Source organism: Chanodichthys erythropterus, chromosome 12 (genome assembly GCF_024489055.1).
Source record: "Chanodichthys erythropterus isolate Z2021 chromosome 12, ASM2448905v1, whole genome shotgun sequence".
NCBI classification, from domain to species: Eukaryota; Metazoa; Chordata; class Actinopteri; order Cypriniformes; family Xenocyprididae; genus Chanodichthys; species Chanodichthys erythropterus.
In genome coordinates, this window is record NC_090232.1 from 53,085,150 (window position 1) to 53,102,990 (window position 17,841).

At 37.3% G+C, this 17,841-nt stretch overlaps 1 protein-coding gene across 2 annotated transcripts; it reads right to left on the reverse strand.

Moving 5' to 3' along the window:
• Nucleotides 1-2,978: 2,978 nt before the first annotated feature.
• LOC137031828 (NLR family CARD domain-containing protein 3-like) lies at nucleotides 2,979-17,461 on the reverse strand. Of its 2 annotated transcripts, none has more exons than XM_067403123.1 (8): nucleotides 17,404-17,461; nucleotides 16,438-16,578; nucleotides 16,009-16,131; nucleotides 13,929-15,812; nucleotides 12,127-12,300; nucleotides 11,864-12,037; nucleotides 9,442-9,488; nucleotides 2,979-4,613 (listed from the first exon to the last, which is right to left on the reverse strand). In XM_067403123.1, exons 3-8 carry the CDS (start codon nucleotides 16,119-16,121, stop codon nucleotides 4,087-4,089), a joined length of 2,919 nt encoding a protein of 972 aa, XP_067259224.1. In that variant the 5' UTR covers nucleotides 16,122-16,131; nucleotides 16,438-16,578; nucleotides 17,404-17,461; the 3' UTR covers nucleotides 2,979-4,086. The 2 variants fall into 2 exon arrangements, with proteins under 2 accessions (XP_067259224.1, XP_067259223.1); XM_067403122.1 differs by having other exon boundaries at nucleotides 13,929-15,815.
• Nucleotides 17,462-17,841: the final 380 nt, after the last annotated feature.

Sequence of the window (17,841 nt, forward strand, 5' to 3'; positions counted from 1 at the left end):
TTTCCACAACAATGATAAACTTTGGCAATGTTAAACATTAATTCATGTTCTGTAATGTTGTACTCTAATTGACCCTTCGCCCGGAGTTTGATTGACAGGCGATCTAACCAATCATAACGCCAAATCCACTGTTATGTCTGACAAAGCAGTCAGGGGAGTTAGTAGATTAACGTTGTGGACTTAAACTTTAAAAATGGTGTCTAATGACGTCTTTCTGCTAGTGAAACAACATTCCTTCTGATGTTTATTCATGTTTATTTGATGCTATAACTTAACTAGTCGGAAGTGGTGATCTGTTTACAAGCTGCTTGAACTTAGGCACAACAGCGATCTGTCACATCACATTAAATAGCCACAAAATGGTATTTACTGTTTAAATTTATTTAAAAATGACAAAATTTGAAATTTGAGACCTCATTAAAACCTGTGTTCAGTGATAAAGCGCTCTTCTGTGTGGACTGTGCACAAGCGCCAAGAAAGCACAGTTGCATACCACTGATAACAGCGGCAACATCAACGAACGCTCAACATGATTTCAAAAACAACAACTTCCAGCGCCAGATCACCTCTTATTTAACAAATGAATAAAATGAATGCTTTGCTAGTCAACTGGAGATGTTTCATGTGTATTAGGTACATCCATGCCGCAAGATGTTTCAAAAAGTGGAAGGGGCAATATCGACCCTGGTGAAAAGTGGTGGGGACGTGTCCCACCGTCCCACCCGCAAATTACGCCTATGCTCCAGCAACTCAGACATGCTATACTGAGAGGACTGATGAGAACGAGCAGCTGATACTGAGCATGCATGCACTACTGAAAGTACGGTTCTCGAATCACCAGTACAGATCCGAGAACTGTTTCTTTCTGATATGTTCGATACTGAGAACCGATGAGCTGAGCATGCTCAGCATTTCTTCAGAAGGATGAACACAGTGTAACAAAATATAACATGTTGTAAACATGTTTATCACATAATTAGCCTACTGTAGGCCTATTATTTATAATTTATTATTAAAGATTGGAAACACAATGAATGGATTGTAAAACTGTCAAACCATTTATTTGTTTTATCAATAATGCATGATATTTTCAGGAACAGTTTATTTAATTTCTAAGTAAGATTACATAAATCCGTAAACTATTGCCAAGGTGTTTAAATGTTTATAATGTGTTAACCTCTTCCACTCTGAGGCATATTTTAGATTTCTGCCTGAATTTGACATACCAAAGTTTAAATGTTCACCCTTCACACATACAGTGAGAGAAATGTAAAATATTGGTGTCATTGTACAGAAAACCCCTCAAAATAACAAAATCAGACTGTAATACTTCAGAAATAACATTGTATGCATTTACAATACTGTAATAAGCACTTAAAAAATAGGCAATTTTTGTATTTTTTGTTTAAAATCCTGTTTTTGAAAATCTGTAAATCAGGTTCTGTTTGCTCTAGGTACCTGCTGATTGTTTTGTTTGATTCCACTGGGTGACAGCTTGTACCAGAACAAAATATTTTGTATCTATCATCTTCTAAACAGAAGTTATTAAAATGTAACTGAAGGGAGGCAAAATGATATTTTAGCGTAAACAAGTGTTCTTTGGATTGTCCTTTGCAAAAACAGGTTTTACAGACTGCATTACCTCAAAAATCCTATTTTTACTATATGATATAGCACTTTATTTTATTATTTATTGATTTTCTTCATTTTCATCTTTGTCTCTGAGATGCAGAACAAGTACTATGCTAAATGGCATAAAAGAATGAGATTTTTTTGGCGTTTTACACGTTTTATTCTCATTTCATTAATGTCTCCAGAAATCTTTAAAAAAATTAAGTGATATATTATGACGTAGTTTCGGCCCGCCCACGGGCCGGCAGAGTGGAAGAAAACAGAAGAAACATATTAAAGGTCCCCTAGAACATGTTTTTAAAAGATGTAATATAAGTCTAAGGTGTCCCCTGAATGTGTCTGTTAAGTTTCAGCTCAAAATACCCCATAGATTTTTTTTTTAATTAATTTTTTTTAACTGCCTATTTTGGGGCATCAAACGCGCCGATTTATGCTGCGGCCCCTTTAATTGCTCGCGTTCTCCGCCCCCTCCCGAGCTCTTGACTCTATCATTGCATAAACAAAGTTCACGCAGCTAATATAACCCTCAAATGGATCTTTACAAAGTGTTCGTCCTGCATGCGGCATGCATGCGTCGGATTATGTGAGTATTGTATACTGCTATATTGTTTACTTCTGATTTTGAATGAGTTTGATAGTGCTCCGTGGCTAACGGCTAATGCTACACTGTTGGAGAGATTTATAAAGAATGAAGTTGTGTTTATGAATTATACAGACTGCAAGTGTTTAAAAATGAAAATAGCGATGGCTCTTGTCTCTGTGAATACAGTAAGAAACGATGGTAACTTTAACCACATTTAACAGTACATTAGCAACATGCTAACGAACCATTTAGAAAGACAATTTACAAATATCACTAAAAATATCATGATATCATTGATCATGTCAGTTATTATTGCTCCATCTGCCATTTTTCGCTGTTGTTCTTGCTTGCTTACCTAGTCTGTTGATTCAGCTGTGCACATCCAGACGTTCTGCCCATGTCTAATGCCTTTCATAACGATAATGTTGGGAAGATGGGCTGGCATATGCAAATATTGGGGGCGTACATATTAATGATCCCGACTGTTACGTAACAGTCAGTGTAATGTTGAGATTCGCCTGTTCTTCGGAGGTCTTTTAAACAAGTGAGATTTATATAAGAAGGAGGAAACAATGGAGTTTGAGACTCACTGTATGTCATTTCCATGTACTGAACTCTTGTTATTTGACTATGCAGAGGTAAATAAAATCTTGCTACTTACTTATAAAGCTCTAAATGGTTTAGCTCTCCAGTACCTGAGCGAGCTCTTAATGCATTATAGTCCTTCACGTTTATTGCGATCTCAGAATTCAGGCCAGTTGATAATACCCAGAATATCAAAATCAACTGAAGGCGGCAGATCCTTTTCCTATTTAGCACCTAAACTCTGGAACAATCTTCCTAGCATTGTTCGGGAAGCAGACACACTCTGTCAGTTTAAATCTAGACTAAAAACACATCTCTTTGCTCTTGCATACACATAACACATTATCAATACATTAACATTTTTCAAATCCGTTAAAGGATTGTTACGCTGCAATAATTAGGTCGGCCGGAACCGAGAACATTTCCTATAACACTAGATATACCAGTACATCAGAACAAGAATGGCATCTACGCTAATATCTGTCTCTCTGCTTATCCTGAGGTTTGCCGGGTGCTGGATCCAGGCCGTATCCAGATCAGATGGAGAACCTGTGTCTGGACCTGACTACAACGTAGCCCAGGAGACAATGGGCCTACAGATCCAGTTCTGGCTGCATCTATAATTCAGATTTTTAATCTCCGTATCCGCTTACATATATTTATATATAATCTATTTTTAATCTCTATAATAAAAATGTATAATTCAGATTTTGATCTCCATATCCATTTACATATATTATATATATCTTCCAAGGGGTTTTTTCCCTCCTAGGACTTTTTTCCCAGTGTTAGCACGCTGGGTTTTTCTCCTAGGGTTTTTTTTCCACCCCTGGGAGTCAGCCGACATTGGCTTAATGTAGCACCATCTTGTATATGTTACATATTACCACGCTTGTTTGTACAGCTTATTTTTAACCACTTCCCTTTTTTCTGTGCTTCTAATATGTAAAGCTGCTTTGAAACAATTACCAATTGTAAGAGCGCTATATAAATAAATTTTGACTTGACTTGACTTGACTTTTTATGAGCCAGAATCTCATAAGTTACAGTGATTACAATATGCCGTGAACACCTATATTTACAGACCAAAATAGTTATTGTTATTTCCAAGGAAATACAAAGTACAAGTAAGCAAGATATAAACAATCCAGAAATAACATTATTATCAGTAACACATTTTGTTATTGTTAAAAAAACTGTTCATTGTTTGTTTGTGCTACTTAGTTTTTATACATTAAAAAATATTTCTATTTCAATTGATCTCAATTGTTTCTCAAAGTAGGGTGTTAAATCTGACACAGAGAGACTGAGGCATCATAAACTCTAAATCCAGCATAGAGGGGTTCAGTGAATGTGGTGTTGAATGTGTGTAAGTGTGTGAGTGTGTGTGTGTCAGAGACACTGTAGAAGGACAGAGTGCCGGCCGGCCAGTCCAGATAGATGCCTATTCTTTTAGAGCTGCTTGAAGGGACAGGAATGTCTTTGTTTGTATTATTGTGCCAAGCACTATATCTGTCAGCAATACAGAAAACACACCACGACATTTCATTATATCCAAGTCTAGTGAGATTTCCTCCGTCCCTGCTGATTCCTTTATATGTCATTCCTATGTAACTCCATCCAGTCCATTCAGCCTCCCAGTAACAGCGTCCAGAGAAACTCTCTCTAGACAGAACCTGCTCATAGTGTTTAAATCTCTCTGGATGATCAGGATACGGCTGATGCTCTTCCACATATGTCAACTTCCTGTTGTTCTCAGACAGAAACAGACGAATGTTTGCTGTGTTTGGATCCAGTGTGAGATCACAGGCATCTGAACACAAGAAGAATAGAACATTAAATATAGCCACGGCCCGGGAGGTGGGGGGGAAATGGAGAAAGTGAAAAATGAACAAATATTTTTGGGTCAATTGAACGTAGCTGTTTTGTTTTTGGGAATTTGAATTCCCCACATCAAAATCTTAAATTATACATCTGTTGTTAATGTAACTGAAAGATTATTATTTTTTTTTTTTATGTGTCCTTAAAATTGTACTGGTAAGGGCTTTTGCAACGGCTAGCTATAGGAACTAAGCTATAGGAATTAGCCAGCAGGGCGGTCCCCAGAGAAGCTAAATTTTCCATTGTCTTGTGTATAGTGGGATGTCCATTGTGGTGTCAGAAAGTACTGTCTCTTTTGCCCATAGCCCACTTTTCATCATGAGTAGATTATTAGAATGCTGCCATGCTAACAATACTGCAAAAACTTCTTCTCCCAATTAGAACTTAGTTAATCTTATTTTATGTATTAAAGAGGCCATATTATGAATATAATATGAATATATCAAAGTCTTGATTTTGTTTTTGGTATCTCCCAGCTAACAGAATTTTGTTAGAACATTTTCTAAATATTCAGTGTTGGTTCTGGGGAACGTTAAAAACGTCCAGTTTTCTTGACGTTACAGGAACGTTTTTATAAGGTATAACGTTCCTCAAACGTTCTTTCAACTTAATTTTGATCTAAAATTCAACATTCTAGGAACGTTGATTTGTAACATTCCAAGAACATGAAAATGTTCAGTTTCCTTAATGTTAGTAGAATGTTATTTAAAGGTTAGTATGATGTTCCTGAAACATTCTTTCAATCATCCAAACACCTGCTGTGAACAAACACTGAAAGAAAGAGAAATAAGAACACAAACTACAACTTTCTTCAGCCACAGCCTTAGATGAACTGAAGATAAAATACATTAAAGGTGCTAAATAGGATGTTTTGTTTTATACATTTTTGCAATATTACTTGAAACTGTCTTTACTAACTGATAAAATACTATTTATTAGGTGCACTGAAAGTAATAATATTAATATACATCATCTGTGCACGAGGTAGGGCCTTAAAAACATCAGCCAATTGGCCCTCTGACTTGTCAATCATTGCCATGACGATCCTTGTGAGAGACGTGCGGCTGCGCGCTCCAGTAACATTCCACACTCCGCAGGCGCCGCATGCAATGTTTTTGTCGGGAGACAGGAGTAACAACTGCAGATTATGAGTTACCTGCGGTGAGTCCGACATAATGAATCCACTAAGTGAGTGCGTGGCTTTAAGTGTAAGGCAGATTATGAATGTAAATTGATACTTATGACTGATTGCGCTCAAACGCGTCCAGTCAGAGCCAGTTGCTTTCAGTCTGCGATTACAGTCGGTGTTCAAATTCCATGTAAAAGAATATAAATCTGCTTCAGGAGCAGGAAACAATCGCTGTATGTTGAGCATAGTCAGAATGTTTTAGCTAGTCATTAAATGTGTGCCCGGCTTAATAACACAGCGAATGCCGGTGGTAAACACTCGTGTTCCAATACTCGTGCACGAGTTTTGGGAGGCGTTCCCTCTAAATGAGCTGTGAAGGAGGGGGGTTGTTCTTACCCATGCGCTCATTTCAAAAACTCAGTCGACAAAAAGAACCTCTTTAGCACCTTTAAATCTCTGAAGATCTGATTCAACAACTCCACAAACAGCATTACCAGCTTCACTTATTACTAACCAGACTGACTTTATTTCTGTCACACGTCTACTGAAGCTCTTATTGAGAATTAACAGAGGTTTAGATGTTTTGTTTGAGGTCACCATCATGGAGGTTGGTGGTTCCTCTAGTTGAGCTCTTGACCCCAGACTGTTATAGAGTTGCCTCTTTATCAACAATTGCATGTTTTCAGAAAACATTTCTGCATTTATGTAGCAACTCAACATGTTTGTTTTAATAACAGACAAACAACTGCAATAAAGTGGTTAAATCAACTGTTTTATTGTAGTTTTCTTTACTTTTGGTATTGAAGTGTTATGGAAAGGAAATAAACTCAAAAATTACAAGAAATTGTTTTTAACAGTCAACTGATTTATGTTGGATTATCCAAAACTATTTAGAAGTTAAAACCGACACACTTAGACATCAACACTCATCATACAAACCTCAACAATGGTGACAAAAAAATTCAGCTGCATAATTTATTCATGCTGCAATGCATGCTGGGAGCCATGAATGTGTTTTGTATGCTGCATGAAGCATGTCACCATTGTTGTGTTTCATATGCTGAATGTTGATGTCTGTGAGTGTATAAATGACACAAAAAAATGTTTTAAACAGAAAATTAACAATGACAGTGTTGTAAATAATATTTTTCACATTGGTTGAGTTTGATACAGCATTTCAGTTTCTTAAGTGAACAATTATAGAAAAAAGGCAGTTGCTTAACTTGTTAACCTGCACCCCCGCTTTTGGAAAATCCCAAGAAATGACGTACCCAAACTAAAACAGACACAGTTCATCAACCATTTGCATTAAAAGCATAAGTAAGGTCTCATTTGAAAGCAGACACATTACAGTTTATTGTAAAGTCATAATTAATTATTGTCACAATTAATAAAATAGTTAAAAATAACTTCAAAGTTTTGAAAAGGTATTAGAAATGTATTTTTATGAAACATCTTTATGGAAATTCAGTTTCAGTCTCCCCTGAACACATTCACACCTCTCCGGCCTGCTTATGGCTCTAATTATTATTTTCTTTTGTCCCTATTATAATTACTATTTAAGATTTAATCCCTCATTTCTTTCACCAATCTTCTCACTTCACCTTCTTTAAAACTGTATCTAATGCCCTTCTTGAAAAAAAGAAAGAAAAAAAAAATCAGTGAGCTGTACAATTCAAAATTATTTATTTACATTACATTTGCTCAGAACAGGTGCATCTCTGGGCTCACTAGCATGTTAGCTTAGCACACCAACAAAACACGACAATTTATAAGATTAAAACCACGTTTTTGCTCCAAACTTACAAGTCGAGTGTTTTAAATAACCTTCTTTGATGTGATGTGGCTTTGGATAAAAAATTAGACAGAAAATATATAATTCTATGCTATTCTGCACAATGAGAATTAGCATTGCATTATAAATATACTCTATCTATTATTAATACCAGACATGGCGTAAGGAACAAAGATAAACTACATATCGTCACAATCGTGTATTTATTACTTTCAAAACTGTCGATTTGCATATTTATTGATGTTTTCAGCGATCTCCGTGTTAGTTCCGGAAAGGTCACATGATATGTTTTTTTTCTTCCGTGAGGCATTTGTGGACTAGTGTGCACAGAGCGCCCTCCGGCTCCAGGTATGAGTTGAAAACACAGTAGTCTATGTATACAGCGCTCATATGATGACAACAGCGTGTTTTGGGTAAAAATTGTATAAATATTACTCCTCTGTATAGAAAATTGACATAAACGTATGACAATTCATCAATGTTTCTCCAAATGTGCATGCTTTTAAGCTAACAGCCCTGGGGGATGTTATTTTGTCGAGTTTTTTCATGACGATCGCACAGAAGTTTTTTCTCAATATCTGAGGCTGACCCTCATATTTCAATGAAAAGGTAACAACGTTTTTCATATTCATAACTCCCGACGCATATTAACAAATAACAGACACCATACGATATTAAGAGTAAAATAAAGATTAAAAGTTGAAGCTTGAGTCTTAGATCGTTTTAATGATGTAGCTTATAGTTTGTCAAGGTAATTATATTAAATCTAACAGTAAATTTGAGCTAATTTAAACAAAGAAGCTTTGGTGCATCGGCGCGCCAGTAAAGGTTAACAGGTTAAACCACTTTAATACAGTTATTTGTCTGTTATTAAAACAGACATGTTGATCTTCTTTGTCAGTGCAGAAATGTTTTCTGAAAACATGCAATTGTTGACAAAGAAGCAACTCTATAACAGTCATGGCTCAAGAGCTCAACTAAAGCAACCACCAACCTCCATCATGGTGACCTCAAACCAAACATCTAAACTTCTGTTAATTCTCAATAAGAGCTTCTGTAGACGTGTGACAGAAATAAAGTCAGTCTGGTTAGTAATAAGTGAAGCTGGTAATGCTGTTTGTGGAGTTGTTGAATCAGATCTTCAGAGATTTAATGTCTTTTATCTTCAGTTCATCTAAGGCTGTGGCTGAAGAAAGTTGTATTTTGTGTTCTTATTTCTCTTTCTTTCAGTGTTTGTTCACAGCAGGTGTTTGAATGATTGAAAGAATGTTTCAGGAACATCATACTAACCTTTAAATAACATTCTACTAACTTTAAGGAAACTGAACATTTTCATGTTCTTGGAATGTTACAAATTAACGTTCCTAGAATGTTGAATTTGAGATCAAAATTAAGTTGAAAGAACGTCTGAGGAACATTATACCTTATAAACAAATTCCTCTAATGTCAAGAAAACTGGACTTTTTTAACGTTCCCAGAACCAACACTGAATATTTAGAGAACGTTCTTATAACAAAATTCTGTTAGCTGGGCTACTACAACCAGTTTTCATGCTTGAATGTTTAAAACACACTATATTTTTCTGATATTCTCCATTGCTGCAGCTCCTTTCTTCCCAGTCTGTCAGTCACACTCAGTAACAAAGTTTAGTTTCTGTCTATATGAAGCCTCTCCTTCCGAAAAGCGCAATGTGCTCTGATTGGTCAGCTTCAGCAGTGTGTTGTGATTAGTCAAGCGTTGTTGGGAAGTGTCTATAACCCATAATCTGAAGTTATTAGTACCTTTACAGCTCACCCATATTAAACTCTATTAAATGTGTATGTGTACATGACTTACACTTTTGCAGACCTGGTGTGATCCTAACATGTTCTCCATGGTCCAAACTAGAGAGAGAAACACACAAAACAGATGGCAAATGTTTGATTAACATTTTAATTGTAGGTTTAATCACAAATATTTAAGAAAATAGTTCAAAGAGAAACTACACATCCCTGCAACACTGCATAAGTGTTAGCTTTAGATTACTCTTGGAAACATTTGTCCTCAAAGCATTAAAGAGGACCCATTATGCAAAATTCACTTTTACATGGTGTTTGAACATTAATGTATGTCTAAAGTGTGTGCAACCAACCACCCTATAATCTTAAAGGATTAGTTCACCCAGAATTACTCACCCTCACCCTCATAATTAAAAATACTCACCCTTATTAAAGACAAGTCATGTACCTCTCGGATTTAATCAAAAATATCTTAATTTGTGTTCAGATGTTCTGAAAATGAACTAAGGTCTTAAGGGGGTCGCACACTGGACGCAAAGCTCAGCGCCGCTCCATGCCGCGTCTTGGCACCTCACAGGTATCGCACACCGGACGTACACATTCTATACATGCAAGCTCAATTCTCAATCGACTCCTGATAGAAGCAACATGTTCTCCAACCAATACGACCATATAGGTTGTTTGTCACTTCCCTGAAATACGACTCATAGGAGAGTTTACTAAAGTGGCGCCCCTATCGACAACATGACACTTTCATTTTAATTCATGAAATACGACCCATAGGAGCCTTTGCTATAGTTGCACCCCTATTGACAACAGGACACTTTCATTTTAATGCATTGTTCCCTTTTATCTGCGCCATATTTCGGGTTTCGCGTAGCTCAACTGGTAGAGCACTGCAATAACAATATGCAATCATGTGATTATGCGAGCGTGGGTTCGATCCCAGGGAACACGTGCTCATAAAGTGTGTATGCACTATAAATCACTAAGGGTAGGTTTAGGAGTGGGGTGGGTGTAGTCATTAATAATAAATGGAAATAGGAGAAATGGTGTAAAAAGTCCACACACTGCATTTAAATGAACACGCATTTTGATTGGTAATGACAGTCATACGTCATTTCATGACGACAGACGTAACACGACACTGTCATTATTTTTACGCCCACTAGAGGGCGCATGACTATAAAACTTAAATATAGGTCGTAATATGGTGCTTTTTTTTGGAGGACAGTCTCCCCCAGTTTAGTGTATGAAAAAATGTCACAGCAGAGCAAAATGAAAGAAAGGGATATGTTTATTATACATTTTCCCCAATATTTTTAGACTTCATTCAAGCTGTTAAACTAAGAATGTAAACTAACGTATCTTTCAGCACAGGTTTAAGTCAGTATGTACATTAACAATGATTTAAGTGAAATATAAAGTAAAACAATGTAAATGGTGCAACAGGATTTTGAACAACTTATTGAGTCGTAGCTAGACAGCACAGGCAGACGCCGAATGGCGCCGCCGGTGTGTGTACACTCATGGAAAACAATGTTTTTGTTTTAAAGATGTGGCGCAGCACAGAACAGCACTGAGCTTCGCGTCTGGTGTGTGACCCTCTTTACAGGTGTGGAATGACATAAGGTTGAGTAATAAATGACAGAATTTTCATTTTTGGGTGAACTAACCCTTTAAATCCACCTACTCCATTTTTTTTTATAATCCCCATAAATCAGAAGCAGTGTCTGTAAACAGGACATTGCAGTTTCCTCCCTACTTTGACATCATTGTAGAGAAGCCTCACCCACTGGCGGCAATCTCTCTGCCCAATTAGCATAAACCCTGCTCCTGAGTGAGCTGCATACAGGCGACCATCTTTATTTCCTCACTAGAGCAGCTAGTGATAAAGTATGTCTCAGCTACATAGATATTATAATTGTTCTGTTGTTAGCTTTAATTATGAACATAAGAGTCTAACTCCCAGCATCTGTAGTGTAATGTGATTAAAAGAGATTAGATACATTTGCATATGTTTGTGTGAATCAATTGTACACCAGACTGTTTTTCAAATGAGAGTCAAAACACAGGATTTGGACAAAGGTTTACTCTCAAAGATGGATCAATACCAACTCTTCATGAACCTACATATCCATAACGTATAAGTACCGCATTTTATAATGTGTTTGCAAATTGCCTTTCTGAATGCACTAATGTGGATAAAGTTACCTTTGTCTCTTACTGTACTCGCATACACCAGAGTTTGTTATTTTTAACCCTCTGATCTCTGTGAATACAGTCAGAGACAATGGTAACTTTAGTGTTGTGATAACAAACATATTCACTAAGGCAATTTGTGAACATTCACAATATATAACATGTGGCACTTACATGTTCTGGGTATGAAGTTGGATAAACAGTTGGTATGGATCCATCTTTAAGAATTCGATTTACTGTGCAATATTCTCCAGACTCCATGAAAACAATCCCCCTACTTGAGTATCTGCAGTGAGCAGTTTGGATCCTTCAGTTTGTGGTTGAGCAGCTGGACTCCTGATTGTCCTGGGTGATTGTAGCTCAGATCCAGCTCTCTCAGGTGTGAGGGGTTTGAACTCAGAGCTGAAGACAAATAACCACAGCCTTCCTCCGTCACCATACAGCCAGAAAACCTACAGACACACACAATCAGATCATCTACAAACACAAATCAACATTATGACCAGCTCACTGTACATTATACCTTATATCCTCTTAATACCTCAGTGTCTGCAGCTGACAGTTTGGACTCTTCAGTCCATCTGAGAGCAGCTTCACTCCTGAATCCTGCAGGTCACTGTTACTCAGATCCAGCTCTCTCAGGACACAGTTTGATGATTGAAGGGCTGATGCCACAATTTCACAGGACTGTTTGGAGAGATTACAGCCAGCAAGACTGACAGAGAGTAAATCATTTTTAATAACTTTTCTTCAGACTTATTTTGACTACTGATATTGAATAAATGAATATTGAATATTAAAGTTTCATGCCTGTTAAGAACATGCTTGTTAAGTAACAGGCATAAATTCTAAAAAAAAAAAAAAAGTGCAAAATAAATTTGAGGTATATCACTTCGACATTCACAATGCCATTCAAAGAGTGTAATATCACACGTTTTTGGAAGCTTTATTAAAGGTGGACTCAGTAACATTTCAAAAACACTGTTTGGAAGTTTGTCAGGCCAACACCAACAACAGACGTGTAACCAATCAGCATTAGGAGGTGTATGAAGGTCGAGGAGAGAGAACAAGCAAGAGGGAGATTTGAAAAAAAGAAAGAAAAAAAAAACTGCAGAAGGAGAGATGGGACACAATACAAAACAGCTCAAAACAATATCACTGGAATGAAGGTTTATGACTGAGCAAGTGCTATAGGACCCGGTTATATTAGAAAAGCTTTCCAGCGTTGGAGAGAGTTAAGGGGGAAGGCCTGAAAACAGACACGGAGGCTGCTTTGATCCCGCTACTCATGTGAGTAACACGGTTTTGATTGTCTAACAACAAACACTTTGTATTTACTCTTGTGTAATGTAATGTAATGTAATCTGTTGTTCGTTCATCAACTGGGCTTTATTTTTCATGAAGCATTTTGTTGTGTGTCAGCTGCGATAAACAGACACCCACTCTTGCATTGCGTGTGTAACAGTGGGCAGATTCAGTGAGAGGTTTGCAGTTAAAACACTGCAGACTGATGACTGCTAGAATGTGGTGTTTAGTATCATTTGTAGTGCACTCGCCTCATCTGCCAGCAGCAGAGGGGTCAGGGTTCAAGACCAACTCGGATCAGGGTGCTAAGGATTGGAGTGTGAGTTTTGGAGGTGGAGCAATGAAGAGAGGGGTGGGTTTGTTTGGGTTGATTTCATTTATCAAAAATGTCCAACAGCGTTTTTCAAAATCAACTGATCCGACTGATCTGTAAGTTAAAATAAATTTCTTGGTAGCGAGGTGATATCATTGCCTGCTTTAAAGGTTGCTTTTCAGTACTGCATTTTGAATTATTCAAAACTCAACCGATCAGTTTTTTTTTTACTCCATAAAACAGTGATACTTCAGACTGTTAATCTATCCACTTCATCCATATTTTTTTCTATAAACAGTTGAAAATACCTCCTATAATTTCTCAGAATTAAATATCTTCATTAAATTAAATATCTTTTGGGTGAACTAACCCTTTAAAGCCACTACACAATTCCATGCATCTTAGTGCAGGGATCTTTTAAGCTGTAAGTTTTTGAAAAAAAAAAGAAAAAGAAAAAAAGTAACTAAAAAAGTAATCAACTAATTGTAAAATAACCTAAATAATAAATGTAAAAATATTTGTCAAATGAATTGATGGAAAAAAAATGTATAGATCAAGCAATGGAAAAAAAAAAGGTTGTTTAGATGCAGCCTTAAATCTTCCAGCACAGCATAGGTAATGTTTCCATAGATGGTAGCTAAACTGGCTAAAATTTAAATAGCTTGCCCAATACTAAACATCAGTGCAGAAGATTTTGTTTTAAAACATAGTATTTAAACACTCACATAGCTTTTCTGCAGTTGATCACAGCTGGTATCAGTCTTCTTCTACCCTCATCTGATGTGTTGTATTTCTTGAGGTCCAGCTCATCCAGCACCTCCTCTGACATCTGAAGCATGTAGGCGATTGTTGAGCAGTGAGCAGGAGAGAGTTTCTTCTCTGAGAGTTTGTCTGATTTCACAAACTCCTGAATCTCTCTGGACAGAGTCTGATCTTTCACTTCCAGCAGACAGAGGAACAGATTGATTGATCTTTCAGTGGAGAGTCCATGTCCATCTTTGATCTTTTCTTTAATGTACTGTGTGGTTCTCCTGATGCTCTCTGAGCTGTTCTCTGTGTGTGTCAGTAGATCCTGTAAGAGTCTCTGATTCGACTCCAGTGAGACTCCCAGCAGGAACCGCAGAAACAGATCCAGCTGTCCATTTTCACTCTCAAGAGCTTTATCTACTGCTCCTTTAAGCAGATTTTGTACAGAAGCAAAATTGTTCAGTCCCTCCATAGTTGTGCCTACATGAAAGTAAAACACATAGAAAGCAGCAAGAAACTCCTGAACACTCAGATGAATGAAACTGTATATTTTCCTCTGATGAATCACAGATTCCTCCTTAAAGATCTCAGTGCAAATCCCAGAATACACTGAGGCGTCAGTGACATCTATGCCGCTCTCTCTCAGGTCCTCCTCATAGAACATCACATTGCCCTTCATCAGCTGTTTGAAAGCCACTTCAGCAAGTTTCACAATCACTTCTCTGTTGGACTGCAGAGGTTTCTCTGGATCTCTATCTTCATACTTCTGATTCCTCATGTTGATCTGAATCAGCAGGAAGTGGATGTACATTTCAGTCAGAGTTTGAGGGATTTCTGCACTCGGATCTTCTTTCAGGAGCTTTTGAAGCACAGTGGATGAGATCCAGCAGAAGACGGGTATGTGGCACATGATGTGGAGGCTTCTTGCTCTTCTGATGTGTGAGATGATTCTGCTGGCTTGATGCTCGTCACTGATTCTCTTCCTGAAATATTCCTCCTTCTGAGGCTCATTAAATCCCTGAATTTCTGTCAGACGGTTGATGTATTCAGATGGGATCTGATTGGCTGCTGCTGGTCTGGAGGTGATCCAGATGAGAGCAGACGGAAGCAGCTCTCCTGTCATGAGGTTTGACATCAACACACCCACTGATGAAATCTCAGTCACATCAGAAACTTTCTGAGCATCTGAAAACATCAGTGTCATTCTGCTTTCATCCAGACCATCAAAGATGAACACAACTTTACAGTCCTCATAAATCTTTGAGTCCAGATCTTGAAGTTCAGGATGAAAGTCCAGTAGAAGTCTGTGAAGACTGTACTGATGATCTCGGATCAAGTTTAGCTCTCTAAATGGAAACACAAACATGAAATCTACATCCTGATTGGCTTTTCCCTCGGCCCAGTCCAGAATGAACTTCTGCACAGCGACGGTTTTTCCGATTCCAGCGATGCCTTTAGTAAGAACAGTCTTGATTTGGTCTTTCTCCTCACATCCTGGTTCAGGTGAGGCTTTAAAGATGTCATTGTAGTAGATTGGAGTGTCTTGTGAGTGTTGTGTTCTGGCTGTTTTCTCCATCTGTAAAACCTCATGTTCTTTATTCACTCCTTCTCTCTCTCCCTCTATAATGTAGAGCTGTGTGTAGATCCTGTTCAGGAGGGTTTCATTCTCTTGGAGTTTGTTTCCCTCAAATAATCTCTCATACTTGTTCTTCATGCTGGTTTTGTGCTGGTCTTTGACTCTCAACAAGTCTCCAGTCTCCAGTGTGTGTGTCTGCAGGACTGCTTCAGTTTTGTCCTGTCTGATGTGAGTCTGATAGTGGGATGAAGATGATGGTACAGCAGTCACCTCAAGTTTCTCCCCCCTGCTAAATTTTAAAAGAAAAAGGCAATAAAACAGATTATCACAGCCACAACCACTGGCAACTATCAGAAATATATTGGTTACCAGATATAAATTTGATACTCCTGTATGTTGCATATGTTCCTTCATTGAGTTTCCTAAATCATTATTCATTTAAGATGCACTACAGTAAACTAGCAATAAATGTTTATACTAACAGAGAGTCAAAGGTCACTGATCCATCACTGAGTTCAGGGGGTGCCTTTATGGACATGTTACTCTTCACTGACACACCGCTGGGTTCTGGAGACTGTGATCTCTGTCTCTTCATCCTGCTGATACTGAAAAATCAATCAATCATTGAATCAGCATTTTTATTTGTTAATCTCTGTATTGAATGTACAATTGATTCACATTTATTCATACCAAATAAACTTTTATCAAAAATAATTTACAAATAAGGAAGACAGCAAATTGATTCCATGACACAAGAAGTGCTGTAATAAGATTTTCTGATGTACAGCAGAGTACACAGTAATAAAATGAATAAATGTAAAGACAATATATGAAAAACAGTAACAGTGAAGGTTCAGGAAAGTGATATTGTGTCTCGCTCCCAAGATCTCCACGAAGTGCTCCTCACTTACCAACCACAAACTTCCTGAATTCACTGTAAGTCACTTTGGAAAGGGTAGATGCCCTTTGGCCCGAACCCAGAGTACTCCCCCTGTATTTCTGGTTAGGAAGACAACCAGGTGAGTGTGAGAAGATGGGATGGTGGAGGGATGCTGAAAATTGTTGAGAGACATAGGTGAGTCGACTGCAATTATATATATATATACTGAACTGAATTGTGCGCTTCACTCGCGTTGCTTGCGGTAGAAGTTGAACATTTCTCAAGCGTAGCAAAAGTTCAGTTTAAGCCAAGTTAAACTCACTACAGCACAAATGCAGATCATCCCTAATAAGTAGAACCGCAGTTGCAGTAACTGTCATTTTCAAAATGAATAGTATAGTATGCATATAGCAACTATAATACACTTTTTATTGTAAATTAATGTGAATTTATTTTTCTAACATTTGTCATTTAATGTTTACTTTAAAGCGATTTCAAATCCAATGTTCAGATATTGTTATATTCAGGTATTTTCATACTTCGGTAAAGTTGGTTTTATATTCGCACATTCGGACTTCTGATAAATTCAGACTTTCCAATAAATGTGCAATAAATTCATGTTTGCGAATTTTAAGCAGCGACATGATATTGACAACCAACGATTGTCAACTTACAACATTTTTCACAGTCGATCAAAATAGGCAAGTATTGTTTTAATGGCATATTTACTTGTGAATGTCCACTGAATGTCCAATATAGTGTGATTAACAAGGCTATTGAATACGGATGTGCGAATGTGCGAATATAAAACCAACTTTACCGAAGTCATTTTCTTTCCGTTAGGGTTGCGCGGTGCTGCTGAATGCGGAAGTCATTTTTTATAACAGAAATCATAGCATGCATCTAAATATAATGATCATGGGTTGAAAACCCATTTAAAGAAGAACAAAAATGCAGTTCTTTATGTGACTACTTGAAGAAAAAGTTACGAACTTACCACAAAATATGCTTTCGTTCGACCACCCAGTATTACCCAGGTTTACTACATGTAATGGCGTCGATTTTTCTCTAGTTTTATTTTCGTTTTTAACTTCACTCATATGTAAGACCATTACTCCCTCTAGTGGTGCAGAGCTTCATCCATTCTCACGTGACTCTCAGAGCATTTGTGCTAGCTACATAGCTTTAGGTGACTGAACAAATACTGAACAAATACACTATGAATAATTAAACTCAGCTTGGGAACCATATATCAGAACCATTTTGTATGGCTTAATAAGGTAAAGAACAGCCCAATGCTGATATTCACCACTTTATTACATGCCAAATGCTGTCCTAGAGACACCACATATTCTGCAGTGTCCTCATATAATCGTATTTGCAGAATAAAACTTTTTTAAAATGTTTTGCAGAAACATTTACAAAGCCTCTGTTT

Bases quoted from the DNA above. Each gene is read 5' to 3' on its own strand.
- LOC137031828 (XM_067403122.1), bottom strand. From the start codon at position 16,121: ATGAAGAGACAGAGATCACAGTCTCCAGAACCCAGCGGTGTGTCAGTG. The intron at 12,038-12,126 runs GTATTAAGAGGA...GTGTGTCTGTAG, and splicing joins TGTCAGCTGCAGACACTGAG to GTTTTCTGGCTGTATGGTGA. The intron at 4,614-9,441 runs GTAAGTCATGTA...TCTTGTGTTCAG, and splicing joins CACACCAGGTCTGCAAAAGT to ATGCCTGTGATCTCACACTG.